This window comes from Microchirus variegatus, assembly GCF_963457635.1.
Source record: "Microchirus variegatus genome assembly, chromosome: 12".
Lineage (NCBI taxonomy): Eukaryota > Metazoa > Chordata > Actinopteri > Pleuronectiformes > Soleidae > Microchirus > Microchirus variegatus.
This window is the reverse complement of record NC_139813.1, coordinates 15,253,365-15,276,907: the sequence shown is the minus strand read 5'-3', so window position 1 is coordinate 15,276,907 and position 23,543 is coordinate 15,253,365. Positions and strand designations below refer to the sequence as shown.

Sequence of the window (23,543 nt, the reverse complement as noted above, 5' to 3'; positions counted from 1 at the left end):
GATTGGATCTATACCAGCTGTCAGACTGACAGTTACCCCCAGCAGAGAGATCACCAACAGGCTCGACAGAGTGTGTCTATGCGCTCGTTCTGTCTCTTTCTCAATCCCGTTGCCGTACCAAACTTTTTCTTTAAATCGTGCTCTCTCTCTCCACTGCTCGCAGACACTGACAAACCACTTAGCTTAAAAAAAAAAAAAAACCTGGCACAAACAAAATGCTGCCGAACCCATTAGCTTCAAACGCCTGTGACAGGATTGGCACAAAACGTTCATTTCTTTTTACTATTTTCGCCCCAAAAATATACAGGCGGTAAAAAACGAAGACAAACAAATGGATATTGTCAAAGTCGCCATCGAAACACTTAAACCAGTAGAACGTTCAAGAATGCCATGTGAATTACACAGTATATGATGATATTATCATGAATCTATTAATAAAGTCTTATTTTAAGTTCACCATAGTGTTTGTAACCACTGTTGGAAGACAAGTATCCAACGCTTTCTTGCTTTCCATCGCTTTTCTTTGATTAGACCAAGATGGCATTTAGTTTTTAACATGTTTTCCTGTTGTGTGTACATGTTTTCTATTACATGACTCAGGCTCATTTCTGTCTTGTCCTTGTTTTCACGCCCGTATTTTCTTCTCGGCACAGGTAATGGAGATGTTGTGAGAAGGGAAAAAAAAAAAAGTCATTATTCTCCATCTGTCATCTTTCCTGGCACTGGCTCCATCTCTATTTATCACCTCTTTAGGACCTTTTCACTGACCTTGTCAGAACAGCACTCCTTGTGGAAACCAAAACCTGGTCCTAATGAGACAGAACTCCCCATTACGTAAAATTTTAAGATAAAGACATGTTTTAAGGTTAGGCTGAGGTGAGGATTAGGTTAAAGTTAGAGTCAGGTTTAGGATTAAGCCAGTAGTAAGTCAATACAAAGTCATGCAATAATGAACTATAAATCCTACAGTCCCCCTCTCCTCTTCTCGTGGATGCAGACAGAGCAGGAATATCTTATACGTATATAGCGTGGAAGACACAGGACACATTCATTCATGATAGCAGAAGCGTTGATGTGGAAAATCTTCAAACTGATAGTTGACAGTTTGCATTGATAGCAGAGAACCATGTTTGAAACTGGACTCCAGTATTTTGTCCGTGCTTGGATACATCTATCTGAAAATGCATTGCTGACAATTTTGTGTGTGTGTGTGTGCGTGCATGGATGCGTGCGTGCATGTGTGTGTGTGTGTGAAGGAGAGACAAGACCAATGTGAGAGACAGAGATGGGGGGAGGAAAGAGAGAGGCTGCATTGGTGCGTGGCAGGCGGGTTATTACAATAATGAGGATAGATGTGTTTATCATGAGTAGTGCATTCCATTCCCTTCCCTCTCTTCTTCCTCCTCGTCCTTCCATCCCTCTTTCCCTCTCTCGCTCACTTGACTTGCTCCGTCTGCGCCCCTACGTGTGATGGACCGGGACCTCATCTCTACTGTCCCGCCTCGTTGTTACAGCTTGTCTCAAGAGAAAGGTTTGTCTGTGTCTGTGTGTGTGTGTGTGTGTGTGTGTGTGTAAAAACCACCCCTCCACTTTTGCGGCTACAGGTAGGTATAACCATGGGGAGGTAATGGGGTGTGGAATTTCAGAAGAAAAAAAAAAAGTTCCACTCCAAAATTGTGGGCTTTCTGACAGGGCCCCTGGCGATAACCCTCCATCACTGCTCCCTCTTCACTCTTGGACTCCCCTCTATTTTCATGTTGTTTTTTAGCCTCCCTCGTCTAAGAGGCAGAGGCAAGAGAAATCCAATTTTCAGGGCACCTTCTTTCACGCATCCTTGTGCACGTCCATCCATCTGTCCGTCCACTTTGGTCTCAGACCACTAGATTTCTCGCACGGGTCACTGCGTCGACAGAGGATTAGGACATTTGAGTGACAATAAGAAGGCCCAAGAAACAGACCTTGTAAATGATGGGAGCTGTTATAAAGGTGCCAGACTTCCATTCGGAGTATATTGAAGCTTTCTCCTCTGTGAAAATTGAAGGGAAGCTAAAAGATGAACTATAAAGCCAGTAATCCCAAAAAAAAAAGAAGTTCCATTACACACCTAAAACACAATTTCTGACAAGAGTATCACATTCTCACTTGATAAGATCAAAAGAGCCAATCTGCCAAACGTAGGACTCTCTTACACACACTCTTATTTTGCCCTGGATACACTGTGCAGATTTAATGACAACTTGGTTGTTTTGAAAGCGGCTGTTGAACTAAACTGAACGGAGCATGGCAGAGTCAACTCACTGCTTTGCAAAGGAAGGAGGAATCTGACAGAGGAGCGATGCTCTGATCCACGACGTCACATTCTATCAGTTCAACGCTCCCAATTAAATCACGGAAATCTGGTTGAATAGAGCGACACTAAATCAAAGTGATCATTGTGTCAACAGATCAATACGGTGCACAAGCTCCTCGCAAACACCATTTCACTCAATTCTGCCTCTTTCTCTTTATCCACCACTTTTTTTTTTTTGCTCACCCACCCACAGACACAAACTTTTTCTTCCTAGTGTTCCCTCGCTACCCTTTCTCATGGTAAACATTTGCTTAATGGCACACCAGTAGTTTTTTTATTTGTTCTTATTTAGAGGTGCATTATGTAATAAATCTAAAGCAACTGGCCATAAAATCCTCTTAATATGTCACAGAGACTCAGGAAAAATATTCATATAACAAACTGAACTCACCAACAACAACAGTACAGACAAAATATTTGCATTAAAAAAATATATTTTGCAGACTGTTTATGTTTTAAAATCCTGTTTTGGCATGCGGCGCCACCTACCGCCGTCTACCAATCATTGCAGTCAGTAGAGTCTCAGCTGCCGAGCAACCACGGGGTTGCCAGTTACGTCACAAAACGAAACCTATAAGACCTCTGTATTCTGAATTTGAATGTAGTAATTGTAGTTTTTGGCCACATTCTTACATATGGCACATTTAAACCCTCCCATACACAAAATCCTCGCATATCACAATGTCTGGGACTTTTTTTGTCCCTGTGCTACTCATTCCTCATTCCTGGCAAATGGCATGACCAAACAAAGCAGGACTTATGAGATTGGCTCGTGGGTAATTGCTAAGACTGCTGTGCCTTTATTACGAGTCAAGAACTGACCTGACCTTAAATGATCTTGAGATAATGAGAAAAAGGGGGTATTTATAGGGTGTTTTAACTTATGTTCATTACATAAATGAATCTTATGAAGCAAGTATCCTCCCATGATTATGCTCTTGATTGCAATATAATAAAATGTGTAATTCAAAATGGTAATATGTTGCACTGGAGATGATGCTAGGGGTCAAGTCATACGTTCCGTGTTCATTTAGGGTCATGTGATGTGAATTTCATCATCCGCCCATTCTCGTATTGGACCCTAACACAGACAGATCCTCACATAAACAGTTTGATTGTGTGTGCATCATAAGCTTTGACTGCGCACGCTACGTGCAACACTTTCCAGTCTAGATGGTGGCGCAGTCTTGTTTTGGTCAAAAGGAGACAACAAAGACAACTGTAACCATGGAAACGTGCTTGAAATTATATGAGGAAGTCTGCTGGTACCCACACATGTGCAACTCAGCATTCAAGGAATACAAGGAAACACAACTGAGGGCGATTTTACTGGTGTGAAACTGCTGCTACTTAAATGGATGATGAGATCATGCACCTGAGTGGAATGCTAGACTGACGTGGACGTGTTTAAAATAATACTCTTGCAACGCTATGGGTGGAACCATGCTAGAAGCTCAGTCCTTTAAGCAGAATACTAAATTATTTGCGATAACTTGCTGATACTAACCAGGTGTAATGTTTACTTTGATCCCAATATTAATTTGGGCATTTTCTCACTGTAACTGAACACTAAATACAGAAGTGACTCATGGGAATGAGATAAGGATTGTCTTAAATTGACACTGAATGGCCTGCTAGTGAGAATTATTTAATATTTACCCTCTAGGGAATATAAATGTCTGTGGGAGACCTCACAGTATAATCTATTAAATAATTGTACATACAGATCTGCTGCTGCTTGTATAAATGACATTGCAGTTCTATAAACATAAGAACTGTCCAGTCTAAAACATGTAACCCTCCACGATGTTTGATTTTCAGTGCCTTGAAATAATGTATGTTGTGATTTGGCACTATAGAAATTATATTGAATTGAATTGAATATTTACCTCATCCAAATTGGTGACTCAAAAAACACCACAACATGCCACAAAGACTGAAACCTTTACGATTCATAAAAAGCTAGTAATTCCAGAAATAACCCCCCCAAAAAATGTCCTTGAAGTTAGCGCCCACTTTGTGTCTCCCTGTGTGGGAGTAATCTTTGAGGGAGGGTGGCTTATGTATTTGGTAAGCGTGCTGTGCCTGTAGCTTAGTAAGTGCTGCCTTTCAGACTCTTTTACTGTCATGTCATGATGCAGCATGTAATCTTCGTTTTGGACTGTGATATTTAAGTGTCATCCCTAACAAGGTTGCCCCCCCCCCACCACCACCACCTTCCCCAGGGCCGTGACAGCTGATGCAAGACGAAACAGCTGCAACGCATGAGAAAACTGGTTGTTGTATGACGCTACCAGACACTTGTCATGAAAAGGTCTGTTGATGCCAATAAAGGAAAAGGCTCACGGAGAGAATATGACAAGAGGTCAGAGACAGTTTTAGGCTGCAGGGTTATGGCTGGAAGAAGTATAGGAAATAATAGGATCTATTTTTACAAAGTGTTTTTTTATTGATTTCTCAAGATGACCAACATTGACCTAACTCCCCCACTGAATATGCATGATTTCCTGGAATCAACATTCCTCATTGATAACAACCAGGAAAGTCACTCTAGTGTGTTAAGCTTTGTTGTTTGGAGCTTTTTAAATTCCCAGAACATTTTTATATTGTAAGATCTATATCTATATGTAGCTTGCTATAGATCCAAACAAGTAAAACAAAAAGACATCAGCAGCAGAGGCTACTGGGAGCTAACAGCAGTTAGCATTTGGAAAAGTGATCATTTGCAGGCTCTAGCAGGCTCATTGCCGTCATGTATCCACTGGACAGATAAAACCTCCGAGGCTGGAAGTTTGTGAAGAACTCTGTGCTGCACTGTGGAGCCAAGAATATAACTTTTTGTGGACTTTGTGGACTTCCGGTTTTTGGATACTGTTGCCCTCGCCAGCACTCTCGCATGTTTTACGGACAAAGCGGGGACAACATTTCTAAGAATTTCCCAATGAGTGCGGAAGTCAACATCGCATGTTTTATCTCCTGTACTTAGACTGAGGAGGACCACAAAAACATGAGTGAGTCATCTATTTTCACACTGATAGGACCTCCAGAGTCACAAATATAAGGATTTAAATGATTAAAACATTTATTTTGCATAATATGGGACCTTTAAGTCAGCAGTTTAGATGAAAAGAGTGGTAATACATGGATAGATTAACTAATATGGAAACAAATACAGATTTAACTAATACAATAACAGAAAATACAGCAGCATTAACAGAAGCTTGACTCTGGGAGCTCCGGCATGTAGGGGAGTGCTATCTTGTTGATTGTTTGAATTAAATTTCAGTGGCTTCTTTTTGGTTTGTAACCACAAAATCTTTGAGATATTCATTTTGCAGATGGCATTAAATAGTGACATGTAACCTCTGCAGACACTTGAACCCGCAGCTTGACATGGAATTGTCCAAAATTGCTTGGATTTGTTTTAGATTTAGATAAAATTTTTTATAGATTTACTGCTAGTAATGATAACTAACTATCACTGTAACTAATGTGGCAGGGGTTTCACTCTGTTAGACAGCGACAATTAAGGCCGAGTGAGAGAGAGGTTTTATTCCAGGCTGTGTGAGGTCTAACAGAAGATTGTTTTAGAGTGAATCTAATAGAATGAAAAATAGAGAAATATTGATCATAACAGTTGCTGGAAAATCTCAGTTTCACTCTGCCAACTTCACACTCTCATCTCACACCACCTTTATCTCCCATCATTCCCTCATCATAATGTGTGTGTGTGTGTGTGTGTGTGTGTGTGTGTGTGACTATTGCTGGAAGAAGACAATTTCATTTCATTCTGGATCAGATGAAGCAGCAGCAGCAGCAGCCTGGTAAAATAAATAAATAAATGAAATCCTTAGGCCTCTGGTCGATGATGCAGAATTTGGGGAGGGAAATTGATTTATACATTTTTAACCAGACAGTGATGAAAAAACATAATGTATCAGCTTCTGGAAAAAAGTAAGAACGCCCCCCGATGTACCTCATCATTACGAAACTCAGTGTGTGTGTGTGTGTGTGTGTGTGTGTGTGTGTGTGTGTGTGAGCTGGGTAATAGAGAATAATAGCCCGCCCCGTGGAGAAATGCCCTCACTGTCGCAGGATGATGACAGATGAATCCTTGTGTCCCCGGTGATGATGATGACACTAATGCATTCACAGTCCGTTTCCCTTACACCGATCGCTGCATGATGATGGAATGAAGGCGAGAGAATGGGAGGTGTGTGTGTGTGTGTGTGTGTGTGTGTGGCTGCAATTCAAACAGAAAGGGTAAGAAGTGCAAGAGGAGCGGCAGAGGTCAATGGCGGCAGCTAAACATTAGAACAATAATGATCGCTTCTAGTCAAAGTCCTTCCCGTCTTCCCTCCGTCGCGCTCCAACTTTCAATCCATCTTTCTTTACATTTCAGAGCTCTGCTTCCTCGACCCAACTTCCTCTCTCTTGCTTCCCCCCCCCCCCCCTCACTCTGGAGGGATTAGAGGTCATTAGCTGGGGATTCTGATATAATGAGACTCATCTTCTCCCACACGAAGGACAGTTTAATAGAGAGTGAGAGCTGCCTCGTGTGCCCAGGGGTGAGCACATTAACCCCCCGACTCACATTCAGCCTTATGGATTCTCCAAGACGTGCACAAACACAAACATATACCCGCACATGCACACGACATGTCGAATGGCAACTGCTGAAAACACGCCACCTCTGGAGGGCACGCTGATGGAAGAGTGGTCATCAATGAAATGTAATAAACTGAGACAACATACATTCAAGTGCATTAGCCAGAAAACAATGTACATTAGATTTATTTATGACAGAGATTACACACACACACTTCCAACTCAGATTGAAATTTGCTTCTCTGTATTTTCTCAACATCTGCCTTCAGTTAATTCTTTTCGATGCCTGAGCCAGAGCTGTAGGTGTGTGTCAGAGGTCTTCTCAGCAATGCACATGCTTCCGGCTGAAAGCTCCATCTCCTGTGCGAGCTACCTCTCTGAACATGACAGATAAGGCTTCCTCAATGCCACAGCCTCTACCATAAGTCGACAAACAAACAGACGCTTACACACACACACACACACACACACACACACACACACACACACACACACACACACATAAACACACATACACAGACCTGCTGAACACCCATGTGCATATTCAGCACACACAGGGGAGAGAGCTGGTGACATGCACAGCTGGATGCGCGCAAACTGTCTGTATAAACAAGTGCTTAAACACACACATACACACAAAAATCACAACTTCAACTTAAAGTAAAACATGCAAAAAAAAAAACACTTTAGATTAGGGAACACATTCACCATTAACTAGGTGCTTACTAACATGCATATAAGTTGCAAACTAGCCCTTTATTGGTAAACATTAAGCACGTATTAACACCTCATGTAGGAAAAATTAGAGGTAGAATAAGGTTATGTAGAGTAAGGTGTTAATACGTGCTTAACGATTACTAATAAAGGGCTAGTATGCTACTTGTGTTCCCTAATTTAAAGTGTAAACAAACATCGATCTTATTAGGAAGCCCCACCCCACCATAGCTAACACTATGTAGGATATGTGATGCTGTGAGAGAAATAGGGAAATACCAGATGGTGACAATGTGCGTGCATGAGTGTGTGTTTGACTTTGAAATGTAAATGGTGTGAGTGGATGTGCTGCCAGGTACAATGACAGGGCACATGGCGGGGGAAGTGTGCCCAATGTTGCCGCGCGAGATGAGCCACTTAAGTGGATCGCTACGTATACAAGCAGATAAATGTTTGCATCTGGTAAAGACACAGACGGCTTTAGATTAAAAGACCATTATAAACAGCCAGAGGCAAAAATGTCTTCCTTTCCCCCCCCCCCCCCTCTCTCTCCAGTGTTCCGAGCTGCACCCTTTGCAGGGTCATTGCTCTCCTAGAATCTCGGCTGGGGATAACAGTAAGATTTGGTGTTAGGCTTTCCACAAGCTGCTAGATGTATTTTTGGTGCATGTGTTCCCTGCAGGGCCCATGGCTTCAACGCCACTTGAGCTGAGGGGATTGAAACACCCAGGCTTTTATTTCTGGAGGGATTGAATCCCCACCAATATATATGAAACATGCAATATAACTTTAGTTATAAAACAGCTGTAACCAAGACACATTTTTAGAAGATATGTAATTGCTGCCAGAATGATGCATGACATGGATTCTGGATTAGGTGCTTTTAGAAAAAAAAAAATTCCTCGCATCGTTTCAAGAAATATCTCTGTCCACATGAAACCCCCTGAAATGACTAAAAAAGCTGTAGTACATACTGTGTGCCAGCACTGTAAGTTGTGCTGTAACGTTACACCAAAAAACGTTGTAAACATTAAATATAATAGCAGAAACTAGAACCGAGCCACGGGGAAGAAAGGGGATTAATGTCTGTTTGTTTAAGTTTACGTTTTGGGTCGTTTCTGTATGAATATTTAACAACTTTACAGACCCACGGCCACTTTTAAAAAAGCTACTAGCGTCAAATCTAGTGACTTTCTGTCATAAACAAAAATATTTTCTGAGAAGGTAGTGCTGTACTGTTCACACATGCACACACACAGGTTTGAGGTATATAGGTTAATGAATAGAATATTTTAAAGCACAGGATGTCATTTCGCTCATTCAAAACAATAACAGAAGACAGACATTTGATGATGTCATGAAGCAGTATGGAATCATGGGAATTGTTGTGCTAGGAGAGCTTTGTGCATCAAAAGGCAATGAGTCACCGTGATCCAATGGTGAAAAAACTACACTCAATAAAATGCAGAAACAAACAAGATACAACGGATAATCAACATATTTCCTTCTCCAGACTGACATATTACAGGAGGTTTGAACCTGACCCTGTTACACAGTAGCTGTCATATACTGTGAGGTAAATGTGGTTGCACATTTCCTACGTGCTTTATGGTAACCTGAAGTGGAGCAGTTCGAGGTGAGTTAAAATCCAGTCTGTAGAGTTTCGGTAAAATCCTCTGTGGTCATTTCACAACAGCAGAGACAGGCAAAACAGATGGCATCATTAAATGGCCACCGAAATAAAACAGTACACTGCTCATTATCACATGGACATGAAATATCTCAAAGACTTAAAAAAAAGAAGCAGTTTTTTACTGTTTTTCCTGCCTTTAATGCACCTTCACTATCAGACCTAGTGGCACAGTGTACTAACAAATACTGGAGTGCATCACTGCATCACTAAAGCTTAAACTTTCACAGTAACACGCATGCTTGCTGGGTACAAAATATTACATTAGCCATTCCCAAACTTGTGCCTTCAAAAGCAGTGGACTTCAGTACACGCAGTCATGTACAATATCTACAGGCAAACTATGACTATACACGACGTCTCATTTCAAACCCTTCATTTAAGCGACACACACACAAGGCAGAGAGGGATACAAGTGTTCATCTTTCATGTCACAGTCAAGTAGAATTTGTTCATTTACATATAGCATGCTCTTAGATGAATAATAGAATGTAGCGGATGCCCTGAAGGAAATGAATGTTTAATGTTTACTGTATCTTATTAATTTCCCCCTTTTGCTGAACACACTCTAGTTGCTCGGGCTCTAGCTGTGCAGACATGATAACTGTTGATAAACAGACAGAGAGAAAAAACACATTTGATTATTACGTTATCAGTAATGTGCAGCACGTTATCCCCGCAACAAAAAAGTAAACATCTGCAAGTCTCTTGCATTTCTTCGGAGCATCAGGCCCTCACCAGTTGTGTGCAATGTGTTGTCTCTCCCGGTTTTTGTGATTTTTATAAACATGGGAGGTTCGTATGCGATCAATATTGCCAGATAAGTCATCAGAAATGTATCAAAGGTGCCATATGTAAGAATAACTGGCAACCCGTGGTTGCTCGGCAGCTGAGACTCTACTGACTGCAATGATTGGTAGACGGCGGTAGGTGGCGCCACATGCCAAAACATGATTTCAAAACATAAACATGATTTGCAGTCTGCAAAATAACATTATGAACATTATTCCTGAGTCTCTGTGACATATTAGGAGGATTTTATGGCCAGTTGCTTTAGATTTATTACATAATGCACCTATAAGACAACACGTCATGCACATTATGTGTTTAATTAATAGTTCCCCTGTTCGATTTGATGTTCCGATATAAACAAAGCGTCTCCCACAGTGTGGCGCCGTACTGTAAGCATACGAGAGGCCTTCTGTTTCGTCTGATCAAAGTTGCATTTTGACAGGATTTCTGAGAAAAATACTGTGTCTCTGCTGTCAGATCCGTGGTCGGGCCAACTGTGCCATCTGGAACACCGCGCGAGACTGTGAGCGGGTAGAACAGGGAAAGAAATACCTCCTCATAGTGCGAGATATGCAGACGATGTGACCGGAGATAATACACGGGATAAAAAAAAAATCCTCTCACTGGCCTCCAGCACCTTATCTCTTCTCCTGCTGTTTTCACAACGCCATAAAACTCAATTTACTGCAACAGTTACGGAGCTTTACAAGTCATTAAGTCTGATATTAAGCTATATATTTTTTTTAAATTCAAAAGTTAAAAAAAAAAAAAAAAAAATCCTGCCACTGAAATGAGATAGTTCCTTGCGTTTTTTAGTGTGACTGAACATTCAGGAGATAAAACAGGGCCATTCACTTTAGCACAGAGTCACAGTGAGAAATTGCACATTAAGAAACAACTTGAATGAAATTAACTTGAGCTGTTATTTTCCCCTCTTCGATGACTGTAAAAACACAATAAATTGTTTTCCGATTACATGACAACAGTGGGAGTTGGGAGTTAGAAGACAGGAGAACGGTCTCGTCAGTTTACTCACATCTTTCTGTTTGGGGGGTCACATATGAGCCATGGACTGCTATTGATTTTGTCATAAATCTGAAAACATCCCTAAAGCCCAGCGTTCAGCTTCTGCCCTGAACTGAGAATATGGGAATTTACAGTGAATAATCCTCTTATATACTTTTCTCGCTGTTGTTGCTGCCAACAAAATGTGTTAAAAGATTAGATTCAGTGAACCTAAACTGCGCTGATGCTACGTCCACAACATGTTTCACTTTCTTTCAATCGCCTAAATAGGTTACCTCAGACACGGGGGAATGTGTTCCTGCTCTTTGAGACCAGCGTCTGTGAGAGCGAAAGTCGAGGGGCCGATGTGTTATTGTTTAAAAGTAGGTCAAAATGGCCACAGCTGCAACCGTTATGGTCAGAAACAAGCAGGGAGGGATGGGCTGAGTTCAGAGTTTGGACTTGATGTGGGAGAAAAGGGATGGAGAAGGATTTGAGTTGGCTAATAATTGAATAAAGTATATTTTGACAAAAAGACTTCACTGTAATAGAAATAAAGCAGTAAAGTCAGACACCACACGGCCGGGGGACGGACAAAGAAAGGACAACCAGTCGCAGGATGAGATGTATTCCGACACATTTCTCGCCTTTCATTTTCAATTCAGTGACATCTTTAGCTGATATAAGCCATTTCCCTTCTGTTTTATGTTTTCTGTCTGCACAGAGAAAAGTAGACGCCTGGAGAGGTCCTTCAAAAATAAGTCCATACGCTTCTTCTTCTTCTTTTTCACAAAAATCTCCTCTAAAGCTGTCCCACTGCTGTGGCTGCAGATAAGAGCCACAACAAAAAACTCAGAAACTGTTTGAATAGTAAGACGTGTTTGTGTGTGTGTGTAGCATAAAACACAGACTATATAGGCTGAATACTCAACAAAATGCCCTTAAAATGGCTGACCGAACAGGAAAAGTTGTGCAGGGCCAGAAAACCAAAAATCAATATGCTGAAAGATTCCACAAGGAACCACAGGTGTACTTTCATCCCTGTGTGCAGCAACTGTAAAACAATTTCTATTGTAATTTCTTTATATTTCACATCTATTGTTTACTTTTGTTTTACCTAAAGCTGCAGCGTTAACTTTTTTTTTGGTCTCTGTAAACAGAAACGATGTGAACCCTATGATTGCTGCAAAAACAGGCTCCGTCAGGAAATACTCTCACAATTGACTGAGGGAGTGTTTGTTTGTATACAGCGACAGCATTCAGGGTTCATCCCATCAAAATGCACACTGACATCAAACAAACAAATACTGACAAACACAGAGAGAGTTGTTTGGCGCTTATAGACTCAAGGTTTTAAAGCTCCCATAGACGGGAAGTTCCAATTAACACTGTTTTTTTGGGGCGTGTATCTGCGCCATTACCTCGTTTATGAAGCCTGTTTATAGTATTCTCGGGCTCTGCAAGCTGTCTGAAAAAGCCTGGAATTGTTAGGTAAGGATCGCGTCTTCTGAACAGCAGATCCTCCTGCTCCGGGCACTAGTTTGGGAACATCCGGTTGCGTACATTGAACCGCAGAAGAAGAAGAAGAACGTCCGTTGGCTGAGGTGTTTCACTTGCGACAGTGTCTTCTGACTCTGGGTCCGACTCCGGGTCAAAGGCGTAAAAAGGAACTGCGGCGGGGAGTCGTGATGAACCTATTAACAATTAAACATTGTTAAAACAATGTTTTGATAATGAGGAACTGCGCTTCTGAGAGCTGACGTGCTAATTACGTCACTTCCTGGCCAATCACAAGACAGTTGGGAAAGCTCTCGTTGGCTGGCCAATCACAACACAGTCTGTCTTCTGGGGATGAGATTTCGGTCTGAAACAGCGCGGCTGACAAGCGCTTCAGTGAGGAGCAGATTTCAAGATTTTGATCGACTGGCTTGTAACAACTAGGAGGTTTTTGATCATAAAAACAAGTTAATGTATGTAAGTAGACCTCCATAACTAACATATGTGCGATAGGACCACTCTATGTGAGCTTTAGGTAAATTTACTGCTGTAGGGTTTTTTCCACCACTCTGTGTGTTTATGGGCATGCAGGGACCCAAATACATTCATTTATTCATTCATCTTCTACCACTTTATCCTTCACATAAGGGTCACTGGTGCATATCCCGCCTGACATGGGGCGAAAGGTGGGGTACACCCCGGACAGGTTTCCAGTCCAGTTCAGAGTGTCCAATTTTTAATCCCTGTGGTGTGTTTGAGTGAGCACTCGGTTCTCCACTTGGGCGAACTGTAAGCGTCAACACTAGAGTGGTGTATCGATTTCTCGGGTCTGTCATGCCTCGGCTGTATGTTTTAGCTTGGAGCGTCAGTAAAGTACACGTCGGTACCACAACACGTCTCCGTAGATAGAGCAAACCCCACATACAGTACTACGATAGTCAACTTAACACACAAAAGCTACAACAATGCTCAAATCTGCATGACCTTGGACTGTGGGAGGAGAAAACCCACACACACACACAGGGAGAACATGCAAACAAAAGTGGGTCTTCACCGTAGCTTTCGTACTCGCCATCATGTTGTTTGTTCTTTTCTGGAAACAGTACTACAGTTTCTACGTCATCTCCTTATACTTCCGGGTCAAAGTCCAGGGGGAAATGTCAGTACATGCGCAATCCGACTCCAGTCCGACTAAACGCATACATGCAGAAGTAATCGGACTATGAATCACATTATCCAGGTATGTTAATTTGACAAAGACTAGCTCAATTTTAGTCGCACTAACTGACTAATAAGAAAACAGAATCATTGTCTTAGTCCTACTAAGATCTCACTGCATTTAAACACACTGATTGTGACATTAAAGGGTCACAATGAAGACTTGCCGAACTAAGAAGAGTAAAAAAAAAAATCCCTTTTAAGTTCAGAACAGAAGTGGCATCGCTGCAGGATAAAAAAACAACAACAAAGAAATTCAGCTTTGATGCAGTAAATCTTATCTGACTTTTACATTCACCTTCCCCAAAGAGATGCTGGTGTGGAGTCTGTCATAAAAAAAAAAAAAAAAAAAAACCTCTCCTTTCCCTGAGCTTACTGAGTAAAACTTTAATTTTATACTAACTCCAAAGTCTGATGAACATCCTACTCAACAGTGATTCAGAACACCTCAAGGAGCCGCCATTAAAATGGCGCTGAGGGGCCACATGTGTGTGTGGGCTGAAATAGCTTTCCTCCTTTACTCCCCAGGTCTGTGCAGGCAGACAAACACTTTGCTCAAAATTCTGATTAGTGGAGGGTTCTCCAGGCACAATAGTGTGGTGGGATAATGCACACTGTCCTCAAGACTCGCTATGAATTAGTATTATTTCAAATTACAGCAAAAGCCTTTCACATGCTGCAAGTCTGAGGCTGCTGCCTTTGACTAGTAATTTTCTCCCTATTCTTTCACCGGCACAAAGTGTCTCCTCTATAGGGAGAAATTGTTTTTCCAGCAGATGCAATCACTTTATGTGTGCGCGCGTGTGTGTGGGTTAATCTGCACCCAAGTGCGTATGTGTTCATTTACCGACTATAATCATCCCAATCAAGGCAGAGTAGAGTAACCTGGTACTTTGGTTGCTCCAACAAGCCTAGTTACTGTGAGTGGGTATCAGGAGGAGGAGAACTAGAGTGTAATTTATCACGTAACAAGTGACCACGATGAAACTTTCTCCCGCCTAAAGGTTAGTGAAATATGAAAAGGGACGGCTTTTTTGCGTGTACGATACAATACCGATATTACATCCTTGAGTATCTACCAATACTGACACTAGTTGGATATCATTTTTGTGTTGATGTATTTACAATATAGAACACTCTAAGAAATAGGGCTGAGGTTCTACCTGGAGCCATTTGCTTCTGAAAAACAATTTCCCGAAGAAAGGGTTTTCAAGGGTTCTTGGTAACACTAATGGTTCCAGTAAGAACCATTTTGATCCAGAGAACTCTTTAAAACCCCTTTCCTGAATAAAGGGTTTTAAAAGGGTTCTTGGTGGAACCCTCCAAAAGGGTTCTCCTATAAGGACAAGCCGTTCTACTTAGCACTCTTATTTCTAAGAGTGTATAACCAGCCATTTAAAAAGCACAACACTCCAACTACATTGTGAATAACTTGTGTCATATTCAGGGTTTAGGAGTTTAGAGCCCACGTCCTCAGCTGACATCCTCTAACCTGCTGCACAACGGAAAGGGATTCATTTTTACACGAATCAGCACCCCGACTATATATTCATTCATGTTTCTTTTAAAGATCCAGCGTATACATTTAGGGGCGTTCTTCTCACTCACAGTTGTTCATAGGTACAGGAGATTTAATGCCCGATGTGAACACTTGTACTCTTTACAGCAATGTGATCAGTCAGAACACATGTTAATACCAGGTCTGAATGGGCCTTAGGCCTATGTATGAGCACGCACCAGCATGCCGCTCCAATCCAATGCTATCTATTTCACACCCACATGCAGCCGTTCTCTCGTCCTGTTTTCCATTCCAACTTGGATATTGCAGTGCTTTACAGATTTACTCTCTCTATAACCACAGTATGGTGCCATTACCTCCACTAATCTGCAGCTGCTTAGGCAGGCAAACACACACACACACACACGCACACACACACACACATACAGTCTCGTTCTCCAGCACAGCCATATCTTGGAGGTGTGTAAAAAGGTGCTATCTCAGCAATCCGAGTTGTAAAAACAAGCGCCTGAGGAGAATGTCTCTCTGTCTCTTTCAGTCTACCTGCCTGCCTGTTGACAGAGCTCACTGCCTGTCTGTCTTCTTGTCTTGCCTGTTAGTGTTTTTTTTGTTGTCTTCTCTCTTCACCGTCCTCATTTCAGTGTCCACGGGCATAAACCAGTTAAAGATACGTCAAATGCGCGCGCATGTGTGTGTGTTTTCGGAGTCTAATTTTGACGTTATTTTTTCCGCTGTGATGTGCTCCGTGTACAGGTTAAAGAGAGTTCATATGAAAATCAGACCAATTTCTGAATCGGCTCTGACAGCAAAGACGTCAGCCGCCTCCCCGGCACCTAATTAAGACGTGTCAGAGCTGACCGAACCTTCAGTTTCAATTTATACTTCCTACAGAGACTAAAGCTTAACATACGGGTGACAAAGCCTGAATCGTACAATTTGACAGGTATGAAATGACTCACTGTCAAAGTATCAGCTGCGGACAGCAGCTGAACCAGGAGGCAGCCCCGGGACGGAGGGGCATATGCACTCATGTGACGGATCATCGGGATTGTTAATTCTGTTATTTGCTGCGAGGGATCATTCTCTCTTTTTCGCCTCTCAGATCCCAACCACTGGGGACTTGACACAGAAATAACTGGAATCCATGTGATACATTTCTAACACAAGGGCTTATTGTGGACATAAGGAGGGGAAAGTTCAGCCACGTCACCCACAAGAACCTAACCTCCCAATATGAAGCCTCCTGATTGGACGGTTAGGGTTAGTTCCAGCGCCATGTTGAGGATTTGTGACTGAAAATGTCGCCTGTAACTATCACACTGGTGTTCACGCATATGTTATTATTCCACGTCGGTAACACTTTATAATAAGTACACACTATTAAGCATTAGTTAAGGGTTAATAAACATTGAATTCATCATTTATAACGCATCAATACTCATTAGTATGTAGTTTATAAACACAGTTATAGATATTTTACTCATAATTTAACCTAAAATTGTAACCTTACCCTCACCCTAAACCACATACTAATGAGTATTTACATCAGAAACATGCTTTATAAATGAGTAATTCAGTGTTTACTAATCCATAACTATTGTGCTAATAAATGATGAGTAAAACATTTATAACTGTAGTTTATAAACTACATACTAACGAGTATCCTTGCTTTATAAATGATGAATTCAATATTTATTAATGCTTAACTAATGCTTAATAGTGTGCTCTTATTCATAATGTCCTCTAAATGGGAACAACATTTTACTAATTTGACATCATGTGCTATGGAATAACACCCCAAACATAAACTGTCGCCCCCTGGTGGCTATTCACTATATTTTGATTTCCCCAATGGCATTTTCAAGCAAACATATACGACTGAAAAAAACCCGCTTGTAAATGGTCTATGAGTTCAACCGGGGAAACCCTTTGAGGAGACTATTTAACTTGACTTTATGAGCTGAGAAATAAATACTACATGGTGATCCTGATGTGATGAGTTCTGCCTGTAGGTGTGTGTTTAGCAGCTTAAATATAACCATCATTATACACACACCCAGGTATCTATAATTGTATGGTGTGTTGTGCTGACAACATGTGTGCACATGACATTATAGACACAGGTAGACGTGACATGTTGCACTAAATCAAGTGTAGCTTTAACATCTATTATGAAACGCCTTGTCTGTTTGAGCTATGGTTACCATCAGCATAGATGTACTTGTGTAAATTATATTTAAAAAAAATATTTGACATCAAGTGGTATTTAATGAGTGAGTTAATGAATAAGTCTAAAAATAGTGGTTTAGTGAAATATGTTGAATAAAATGTTATTTTCCCCCAACTGATTAGTTCACAGCAGCTGTTGTGTGTCAAACATAACACTGGATTTTAACTCTAATCTTTATTTATTTGTGTTGCCATGGTGAGTTTTATTATTATCTCCCTTGTGTGTTTAAGTCTGTTCCCCATGTTTCAGATCATCTGTTTGCTTCCCGTGTTTACTCCCTAGAGTTTCTACAACCAGCTTGGCATTAGTGTTCATCATGTGACTGTTTTTTTTTTTCTTTTTCCCAGTTTCCAGAATGCCAATGAGTTCAAGTCACTGCACCTTCCTGCTATTGCATTCCGATCCAGGGATAAGTGAAGTGCAACAGTTTAACAAATCATGACATTTATGTATAGTTTCAGAACAGAAGGGGGTTATTTGTGAATTGATTTTGTCCATGCCACAAATAGACCAGTTACTCATTACTCCCATGCAGAGTGACTGTGATAAGTGCATCTGTGGAGTGAGTGACTCCACAGTTGCAAAATTGGTTCTGGTGGCAAAAGAGTTTGTGCTGCAATGTACAAACTAGCAATATTAAAAGGGTCATATTATACCCTATTTCTCCAAGTTAAACTAGTTCTCTGGTGTCCTAATGAACATGTCTGTGACATGCTTTGGTCAAAATACCATAAGGATAAAGCACCACAGAGGCTACTGGGCGCTAACAGCGGTTAGCATTAGGAAAAGTGATCATTTGCAGGCTCGAGCAGGCACATTGTCGTCATATATAACATGTATCCGCTGGACAGATAAATCCTCTGAGGCTGTAAGTTTGTGTAGAACTCTGTGCTGCACTGTGGAGCCAGGAATATAACTTTTTTTCGGATGCTGTTGCCCTCGCCAGCACTCTTGCGTGTTTTACAGAGAAAGCGGAGCTCCGCGAGACAACAATTCCACGAATTTAGCGCATTGTGACGTCCCAATGAGCACGGAAATCAACATAGTGTGTTTTATCTCCTGTATTTAGACTGAGGAGGACCACAAACACATGAGTGAGTCATCTTTTTTCACACTTTGATAGGGCCTCCAGAGTCCCAAATATAAGGATTTCAATGATTAAAAAGTTGATCTAGCATAATACGTCCCCTTTAACATTTGTTTATGCAAGTCATCGACTCTGTATCGTGACCTTCATGGTGCTGCTAATTTCTAACGTATTATCTTAAGTTGACCTTATTTGTAAAGCACTAAAAATAGAAGGAGCAAAAGTTGCACCAAAGTCTCCAGGAGTTGTCGTGAAATGCTTCGGGGCACAGAGGATCAACTCGACTGACTGTCAACTATGAGACCATGAAGGGACTTGATGAGCTGACGGATGAAGCCATATAGTTTATACCTCCACCCTCAGCCAAACCCCAAACACACGCACACGGACATAACTCAGACCTTAATGGCCCACAGCAGGGACATGTTATTTCTTATATGAGCGAGTCACCAGAGGGTGTGAGGAGGACAAAACAAGCTGCAAACAGAAGAGGAAAGAAGAGAGGGAAGGCAAGAAGAGTGACAGAGTCTTCTGGCTGTGAGACACAGAGAAAGGGGGAAGAGTGGTGATGGAGAGGAGCTCAAACTTGAGGCTAATTAAAGCTCCCTAATAAAAAAAAAAAGAAGAAGCTGGACATAGCACTTGGGAAGATGTTATTAAATCATAGCCGGTGGTGAGGGAGAGCGTAAAAACATTAGTGCTCACATCCAAGGTACCACCCAGGGCCTATGGCTCGAGCTGGATTTAAAAAGTAACTAATATGAAAATTTAATTAGGGTTCTTTCATCGTGACTGGGGTCTCTCTCCGTCTCTCTCTGTGTCTGGAAACCAGAGGCAAAAACCTCCAGGTGACCCAGCTGAAAGGGCCAAGAAATAATGGAGTGGCTTTATTGCTAAATGTAATATCTGTGACCTGTCTAAAGAGGCATAAGGATTTAAGAATGCATGCCTTGGCTGATATTATTTCAGGACGCGCGGTTGACGATATATAAAAACTCTGAAAGAACTGAAGCAATGAAATTAAAAAATAATAACAATGGAAGGAACCTCAGCATACAGTAACGGTGTCTGAGTAATAGGCAGAATGGCACACACACAACGTTTATATTGTGCAATTGTCCAATTCAAAATTGATTTAATGATTCATTTATTTGCAAAAAACAAAGATGAATCATGCTTGTCTACACGAGTACAATGTCATTGGGTCATTGATTTTTGCATAGATTTACATTGCGATTGGACGAGAATTACACAAGAATTTCTCCTCACAATAGCTGTGGGGCACATTTCTCCTTCTGCACCGGCAGCAAAATCATGAACACACTAACAACAGACTGTCAGACTGGACCTAACTACACACTTAAAGACCACAGCTGTAGGTGATAACATGGCTGCAACACGGGTTGGCATTTAAACCAACTGCAAATAGAATGCCGCGGTTAATAATGTGGCAATTAAGTCACTGGGAAGAAAACCACAAACTAATAGAGACACAGAGAAACTAAGGTAATCCACATGTTGCATTGTTAATATTAGCATACCTTTAAATCCTTACTGAAGATAATATATGTCATTATGTTTATTAAATGACGTAAAACATGTCAAATTGGACTAATTCACATTGTCTCTGCATGGTGTTTATCAAAGTGAAAGCAGACCTCCAGCGCCTGACATTAGAATAATAACATATCTAGGAATTTGAATCACACGTATGAACAATCACATTATCTTTAGAGCACCGACGTGTGCGCAAATCCCGGGCAATCTGAAATGTTAATAATCTGTGAGATTCTGTTTACATTCCGTAATTACCTCTCTATAGAAATGTTCATCCTTCAGTGGCACAGAGTTCACTGTGTGCTTCTGCGGTTTCAAATTACCTTCCCATGCTTTGATTCACAGGAAACAAGTTGTTAATGTAATGTAGTGTCACTGTAATTTCACATCAGCCTCAGTGTGTGTGTGTGTGTTATTCAGGTCGCACGGTCAATCCCGTCGAAATGCCACAGAGCTTTGCTCTGATTGCCAACCCGCTCGACACAAACGCTGCATGACAAAAAGAAATGCGAGTGATAAATGCAAACTTGTTTAAACCCTAATCTAATGGCAGGATAAATTGGATCATTTGCGATCGGAATACAAACAGAAACCCAAGCATGAAGAAAAAAGAAGTGAGAGGTGAAATACAAATGTGACGGTTAATTATTTAAAACATGAGCGGCTCATGATTTATTGATTGTTTCATGAGATGAGAGCTGAAATAAAAGAAAAATCACAGCTCTCCTCATAACAGGCTACATTTGGTTTTACTACCTGTGAGGGTAGCAACTTGCTAAACACCTTTTACCCACGTTTTAACATCGAGTGTGAATATCAAACAGTTTTGAGTAGCCGTCACAGTTTTCAAGAAAAAAACACCTTTTTCCTTCCCCCCATCTTCTTCTTTAAGACAGAATATTTTTGCATGATAAGGAACGTAAAGGCTAACATAATAACTGGCATGGCTGACAGTCACAACATCTAGCTACGCTAATGCTAATCGAAAATGAAAACATTTGCGTTGTGCCTAATGAGGTTGCACAGTGATTGTATTATGTTAGCCCTACGCTAATGCTAATCGTAGCCTCTCTAGCTTACCTTTGGAAACAGGTTCGCCAAGTTAGCCGCAAAGAAGTAGCATGCTAATGAAAAATAAATATGTGCTCGTGTATTGGTGAACAGTGTTGGGCAAGTTACATCCAAAATATAATACATTATATATTACTAGTTACTGTCATTTGAAAGTAATTAGTTACATTACAATATTACTATCTCTGAATTGTAATGCGTTACACTACTTGTGTATTACTTTTGAGTTACTTTCAACAAAATAGCCACAGAAATATATGACTAAGCATTTAAAAATGCTAAACTGCAGATTGTTATAGCTGATTATTTACATTCAGTGGAGGATGATGTAACATAATGACTGTGTAGGCCCCTAAAGCTACTAATAACTTAATATAATAGGCACAGTAAAGGCTCATGGCACAATACAATGAGTAACAATGACAGTTAGAATCATATAAGCAGACAAATGATCAAAGTCTGTAAGTTATGATGGAGATGCTGCAAATATTTAAAGTCCTGGCCTATTCATATGAAACAAAATAGAGTTAGAGCCCACTATAACATAGCCTATAGCCTTATAATATGACAAACACACAATCTCTTTTTCTTTTAGTTTATATTGTTTTATTCTCTTTTAATTCAAGCTTACAGAACAAAGATGCCATGCACTGAATGGACACAACTTCTGTTTTATGAGTCCAACAAACATTAACATGTAATCTAAACATAGACTACAACGGCTACTAGCCTTCTTTCGTGCCAAGGTATCTGCATCAATCCAGTGCACGGTGACCCCCATAAAACTTTTGTTGTTGGCACTCCATATGTCTGCTGTTGTTGACACATACTGCTGGGCTTCGAGTATTTTCTTCAGCTCCTTCTCCATGACAGCATATGCCTTGTCCAAATCTTTGGCGAATGTTTTTCTGTCAGGCAGTACATGCTGAAAAATTAAGAAGATAGCTAGATGTTAAACTCATGCTGTTTTTAAATTGGTCAGACTATATTCGCATATCCGTAAAATAAAAATAAATTAAAAAAAATAAAAAACATGAGAGATTCACTTCTCCTCAACAGCACGGACTCGCTATTTAGGTTGTTATTTAAAATGATAACAAGGTAGATACATGGCCGCATGGCCCACTCTCTATGACAACGTTAGCTTACCTTGTCGTTGCTGCTCACGGGGATTTTGCTGACAAGCTTTCTGAACGCTGGCGATTCTACCGTTGATAGGGAGTGCATGTCTTCCACAATAAATTCTGCCACCAGTCTCCTCACTTCTCTGGCTTCAACCATGGCAGACCGAGAGAAACTTAACTTTTGTTGCTTTGTCTGTCCCGTATGTTCGTCCTCTTTTTTCTTTCTCTTCTCCGCAGGTTCATCCCTCTCTTCCAGCTTAGTGTTAGCGTGGCACCGGTCCAGGTGTTTCTTTAAGTTACTGGTGCTATTTTTTGACGTCGAGAGTTCCCTCGGTGTCGCACACAGGTTGCATTTTACAATGATGTTCTTCTCCTTCTCTTTGAGGAACTGAAAATAATGGGCGAATGTCCATCGCGCAAACGTAGAGTCCGGCTGCGCCGTGTCTGTTGTCATCATCAGCCTCAACAGGAGAGAAAAAAACAACAACAGGAAATCGCGCTTGCTCCCGAGTCCCGGCTTTTTTCTGTTGTCGGGATGTCTCGCGGTGTTGGTGAATTATTTAAAAAACAACAGCTAAACGGGTTAAAATGCGTTGTAACGCGCGTTACTTAGATTGTAACGAGTAAAATATTACCGAAAATGTATTAGTAATGCGTTATATTACTGCGTTACAGCAAATAGTAATACATTACTGTAATTGCGTTACTTTTGTAACGCGTTACCCCCAACACTGTTGGTGAATGGACACCTTGTTGTTTCAGTATAACACCATGTTCTGCGGTGAACCGTGTGAAAATGTCTCACCCACCGTGAGAAAAGCCTCTTCACTCCCACCTCCCTGCTCCAGACAGCACAACTGCTGCTGATGAGCCTCTGCCTGCCTGGTGTAGTGTGATAAATCAGTGAAAATTAAAATTCCTCCAAAAAATGTGAAAATCAAGAATGCACACCATCGGGCCATGCTCAACTCATATCCAAAGTCTTAGGGCAACAACACAGACACAACCTGCTTTATAGATAGATAAACACCAAGAGCTTTTGAGTCAATAAGTGTCAAAGTCATCCTTCAGAATCAAAGGA

General features: G+C 41.0%; 1 protein-coding gene across 1 annotated transcript; it reads right to left on the bottom strand.

Moving 5' to 3' along the window:
• Window positions 1-21,594: 21,594 nt before the first annotated feature.
• zbedx (zinc finger BED-type containing X) lies at window positions 21,595-22,916 on the bottom strand (the record flags this gene model as incomplete). Its single annotated transcript, XM_083898536.1, has 2 exons — window positions 21,595-22,263; window positions 22,488-22,916. The coding sequence occupies 2 exons, from the start codon at window positions 22,914-22,916 to the stop codon at window positions 21,955-21,957; spliced, it is 738 nt and encodes a 245-aa protein (XP_083754662.1). The 3' UTR covers window positions 21,595-21,954.
• Between the last annotated feature and the right edge of the window lie 627 nt (window positions 22,917-23,543).